This window comes from Bison bison, unplaced genomic scaffold (assembly GCF_000754665.1).
Source record: "Bison bison bison isolate TAMUID 2011002044 unplaced genomic scaffold, Bison_UMD1.0 scf7180017864080, whole genome shotgun sequence".
NCBI classification, from domain to species: Eukaryota; Metazoa; Chordata; class Mammalia; order Artiodactyla; family Bovidae; genus Bison; species Bison bison.
In genome coordinates this window covers 5533988-5539206 of record NW_011494652.1, presented here as the reverse complement: position 1 = coordinate 5539206, position 5219 = coordinate 5533988, and the positions used below count along the sequence as shown (strand labels likewise).

Below are 5219 nucleotides of genomic sequence, written 5' to 3'. Positions count from 1 at the left end.
GTAGACGGGGTAGAGAGCGAAATGGCCACCCCTCAGCCCCTGCTCTGGGCTTCTATCCCCGATTCCCTCCAGCTTCACTCTGCTAGAGGTAAGGTGGGTGCTGTGGGTGGTGGGAGACCTCCCTCTGGCTGGATGTGAGCGGACTTAGCTCTCGGTGCCCACTGCCATCCCGGGCATCCTACAGGGGCGCTCATCCCTCGCTTTCCTCTACCAGAGGCTTGTCCCCGCCACACACACCCCTCCCCATCCCCAACCCAGGGCCAGGAGGACTTGAACAGCCTCCCTCCTCTCCCCTCCCCGAGGCTCTTTAGCCTCACCGCAGGCAGGGCAGGTTATGGTGATGACCTCTGCCTTCTGGGCTCAGGCTGTCCCCAGCGAGTTGGCACCCCGATACTGGATGCTGAGGGTGCTGGTAGGCCCGAGTTCCTAGGCTCTGAGCCCTCATTCCCAGAGCCTCCTGGTCCCTTGGGCGCTGTTTTAACCTGTTCTCCCGTCTCCTGGGCCAGACCAACCTCCCTCCCCGAAGCAGGGTGACTGCCCACTCTCCATCCATCACTGAGCCTGGTCCACTTTTCACATGACCCCCCCCCGACCCGCCCCCGGCTGCTGTTAAGGCCCTGCCAGGCCCAGCCAGGATGCCAGGCCCCAGTGGGGCAGGAAGGGATCCAAGGACAAGCCTGTCACCCAGAACACTCCCATGTAGACATGCTCCAGGCTGCACGTGCGTGCGTGCACACAGGTTCCCTTGTGCTTTGGTAGGGCCAGTGAGGACACAGAGCCACCTGGGGTTTTAAAACTCTGTTGGCCACCTCCCCCCACTCCCACAGGCCCAGTGATCTTTCCAGTGGATATGGGGACTTGGCCGGAGTTGGTGGTCAGCCAGCCAGAGGCTGAAGTCTGGACCCAGGCTGCCTCTCTGGGGGTCACTTCCTGAAGTCCTCTTCTCCAGCCTGCGGGGGAGGGGGTGGGAAGTGAGGGCCCCAGCCTCTGCTTCCGGGAGGCCCACACTGCTCTCACTCGGGCCACTTCCAGTGCCCCGCCCTCTCCACCTGGCTCCTCCCAGGTCCTGCCTGGTTCACCTCAAATGTGGTGTCCACAATCTCATCGATGACAGCGGCCTGGGAGCGGAACTTCAGCTGGTAATGCTCCACGCCAGCCACCAGCTGCAGGAAGTGGAACAGGGTCTCCAGCTGCCTGAGGGCGGTGGAGAGGGGGCAAAGCTGGGCCATCTCAGCCCCCAGAGCGCCTCCGCACCCCTCAAGCCCCCACTCACAGCACCCTATGCCTCCATTTTCAGCCACGGCCAGCCCTTTTCTGTGTGGGCCCTCCGTGGTGTATCTCATTTTCCACATATACCCTGCAGCCCCACCATCTGCCTGGGCCATGGAGAGTTCTGAGGATTGTTTACCTCCCAACCACCTGCCCCTGCATCCGTCCAACCTACCCCACCCTGACTCATGCACCCACTCAGCCACCTACTGGTACACTCGCCGGGCTATCTATCCATTGACTCACCCATGGAACCATCCCACCCTTTCCCGCTCTCACCTATCTCTCCATCCACCTGCTCTTCCCTGGCCCCACCCCCACCCCCACCCACTACCCATTCATTAACTCCTTCACTGCCAGCGTGCCTTATCAACCCAGCCATCAAACAACACTGAAATCGCTGAACATCGCGTGGTGCTTGGAGGACACAAACAAAAAAGAGACAGCTCCTGCCACAAGCAGCTCAGTCTGTGACAGAGCCAAGAAGGCAAACCCAGGGTGTTTACACCGGTGACAAGTGTAAACACAGGGCACTGAGGGACCCAGAGGAGGAAAACCTGACCCGGTACCAGGGTATCAGGAAAGGTTTCTGGAGGAAGCATCACTGGGCTGAGCTTGAAAGACACTTTGAGGGTTTGCTAAGCATAGACAGGGTTCCCAGCGCGCCCAGATCTGTGAACAGTGGGGAGTGTCCTGAGGACCAGGCGGGCTTCAAGGAAGAAGTTTTTAGAGGATGGATGAATTCAAGATGAAGACACTCAGGGAAGGTCAAAGTGAGGTGCCCCGACCTTAAGCAAAGGGAGGCAGGAGCCCTTATAAGGCTGCAAACTCAGAGAAGGCAGGAAAAGCCAAAACTTTTTTTTTTTTAAACAAAGATCGCTAAGTAAATAAAAAGTAGAAGGAAGAAAGATGAAAACCAACAGGCAAAACAGCGACAAAAACAAAGACCACTCTCAGTGGAGGCGAAGGTGTGCCAATGGGGAAGAGTTTGGAGGCTGAGAAACCCCCAAAGAAAGTATCACAGAGGAGTCAAGTCCCAGCCCCCGCTAGGGGCTGAGGAGCTGGGATGTGGAGGGCGGAGGGCAGCTGGGAGAGCAGCCAGGAGGTGAAATGAGCAGGACTGGATCTCAGTTCTTCCAGCTCTTGATCACCCATGCCTGCTGTCGGCAGCCAGAGAACATCCCAGCAGAGAGAACAGGGCGGGCAAAGGCCTGAAGGTGGACACGTATGTGCTGTGCTGTGCATAAAGCCAGGATGGGCCAGGGCGATGAGTGGGTGCCGTGATCACAGAGAGCTTGGGGCCCGAGCTCTGCCGACAGCAGAGAAGAGCCTGGAAGGCTGGTTCAGAGCCAGTCTAGATGAGGTGGGGCAGGCCTGGCTTTCCGGGAGAAGGCTCTCCTGAGAGCCAGGAGTCTGTGCCAAGGATCCCCGCCATGAGCACAGCCATGAGCCCGCATCTGTCTGGGCCCAGTCGGCCCCCAGGCCTCTCCCCTCAGACCCGACACCTGCCCTCCCTTTGCATCTCCTTACTTCTCAGTCATGGCTCCAAACTTTTTCTCAATGAGCTGCTTCTGTATAGTGTGTTCACTTAGCACCTCTTTAGGCTCTGGATGTAGAGAAAGAAGGGGAACATCAAGCCTTTGTCCCCTTGTCCCCTTCTCCTCCTGCCTTCAGCTGAAGACAAGTTGCTAAGTAATCTGAGACAATTAATTCCTCTTTTTGTTTTAAGCTTTTTTTGCATTGAGTGCCCAAGATGGAGAGGACAGGTGAGGGGCCAGGTGACACTTGAGGGCCTTTAATCCTTTGGTGTTGATGATACTAAGAGTGGGATTCCGGAGTTCAGATTCTAAAGTTCTGAACATTTTTCAGCAGGAGGCAAAGCCATTGGCTCAAAATCTGTTCACCCAGAAAGTCAGATGTGTAAAAATAAACACGTACAGGAAACTTCATTTTTATAGACTCTCAATCCACTTTGAGTGACTCTGGACAAGCATGTATAATACCTGGACAAAAGCCTCAAGGACAGTTGAAATCATCTCATATAAGACCAACTGCTATAAACTTTGTACATTATTAACAGAAATGAATGTTCGGTGAATTGTAATGTGGCTAGATATCAGAGATTTCTGGGAGAAATACCAATAACCTCAGATACGCAGATAATACCACCCTTATGGCAGAAAGCAATGAACTAAAGAGCCTTTTGATGAAAGTGAAAGAGGAGAGTGAAAAAGTTGCCTTAAAACTCAACATTCAAAAAACCAAGGTCATGGCATCTGGACCTATCACCTCATGGCAAATAGATGGGGAAACAATGGAAGCAGTGACAGTCATTATTTGGGGGGGGGCTCCAAAATCACTGCAGGTGGTGACTGCAGCCATGAAATTAAAAGACGCTTACTCCTTGTAAGAAAAGTTATGACCAACCTAGACAGCATATTAAAAAGCAGAGACATTACTTTGCCAACAAAAGTCCGTCTAGTCAAAGCAACGGTTTTTCCAGTAATCATGTATGGATGTAAGAGCTGGACTATAAAGAAAGCTGAGCGCTGAAGAATTGATGCTTTTGAACTGTGGTGTTGGAGAAGACTCTGGAGAGTCCCTTGAACTGCAAGGAGATCCAACCAGTCCATCCTAAAGGAAATCAGTCCTGAATATTCACTGGAAGGACTGATGCTGAAGCTGAAACTCCAATACTTTGGCCACCTGATGTGAAAAACTGACTCTTTGGAAAAGACCCTGATGCTGGGGAAGATTGAGGGCAGGAGGAGAAGGGGACAACAGAGGATGGATGAGATGGTCTGATGGCATCACTGACTCAATGGACATGAGTTTGAGTAAACTTTGGGAGTTGGTGATGGACAGGGAGGCCTGGCGTTCTGCAGTCCGTGGGGCTGCAAGGAGTTGAACACGACTAAGCAACTGAACTGAACTGAATGTGGCTAGTTAGTTGTTTTGCAAATGGGTCTTTCAAGAATTGACTATCAGTGTTGCAGACAGTCATGGAGTTCTTTGGACCAAAGTTCTAAGCTCTGAAAATTCTCCTGATTGGACAGGACTTGGCGCTTTCACTCCTGGGACCTGGGTTTGATACCTGGTCAGGAAACTGAGATCTTGCAAACCACCCAGTGTGGCCAAAAATAAATAAATAAGTAAAGTTGGTCCTGGCACTCTCTGTCTGTCAGGGAAGAAGTGGGGTGCTGGTACCTGCTTCCATGAGCTTCGTCACTGAGTCATCCAGCAGCTTTTCATGGAGCTCAGCCGCCTTCTGCAAAGAAGAGGCTTCCATTCTGCCAGAGCCCCATGTCTGCCTGTCCCAGAGCACTCTCCACCCTTCCCTGCGGCTTCTGTGCCCCCTCCCCATGTCTTCCCAATGGGTCCACCCGCTCCATCCCCTCACTACCTCCTGCTTCTCTTTCTCCAGGCCTTTGAGCAGTGCCATCTGGAAGTTATCCACCAGGACAGCAATCACCAGGCTGGGGCAAGAGACAGGAGGGGGCTGGAGGGGAGACTGCACCCTCCTCTGGGTTCGTGGTGGCAAAACCATGGTGAAAGGAGCGCAGAGGGGGTGCCCCTGGGGTGAGGTTGGGGGGTGTAAAGCTGGGGCATGCAGGGGGGCGGGTCCTCACTTGAGGAAGATGAAGTACTGGATGATGATATAGATCATGAGAATGGGGATGATGTACCAGGCGCCTGGAAGAGACGGGGTGGGCTCCTTTGAGCTTTGAGTCCCTTGCCGATCCTCACCACACCCCGGTCAGCGCAGCTCAGAAGCCCCACTTGGCAGATGGGATAACTGAGCCCTCAAGGTCTGCCTACCCAGACAGTCCCTGCCCTCCACCCAGCCTGAGGCCTGCCCTACCCTGGGCCCGGCTGTCCAGGTAGATGAGGGACCAGTCGTCCAGGGTGAGCATGGTGAAGAGCGTGAAGATGGTGCTGAAGATGTTCTG

The 5219-nt window shown here is 54.1% G+C and overlaps 1 protein-coding gene across 1 annotated transcript in view; it reads right to left on the bottom strand.

The window, feature by feature from the left end:
* Positions 1 to 923: 923 nt before the first annotated feature.
* The window catches only part of CATSPER1 (cation channel, sperm associated 1), an 8020-nt gene continuing 3724 nt past the window's right edge, over positions 924 to 5219 (bottom strand). The window contains exons 10-16 of the mRNA XM_010837839.1: positions 5132 to 5213; positions 4899 to 4962; positions 4673 to 4745; positions 4477 to 4534; positions 2800 to 2875; positions 1080 to 1194; positions 924 to 950 (exon numbers count right to left, since the gene is read on the bottom strand). Coding sequence (XP_010836141.1) covers positions 924 to 950; positions 1080 to 1194; positions 2800 to 2875; positions 4477 to 4534; positions 4673 to 4745; positions 4899 to 4962; positions 5132 to 5213 — 495 coding nt within the window. The remainder of the gene's footprint in view (positions 951 to 1079; positions 1195 to 2799; positions 2876 to 4476; positions 4535 to 4672; positions 4746 to 4898; positions 4963 to 5131; positions 5214 to 5219) is intronic.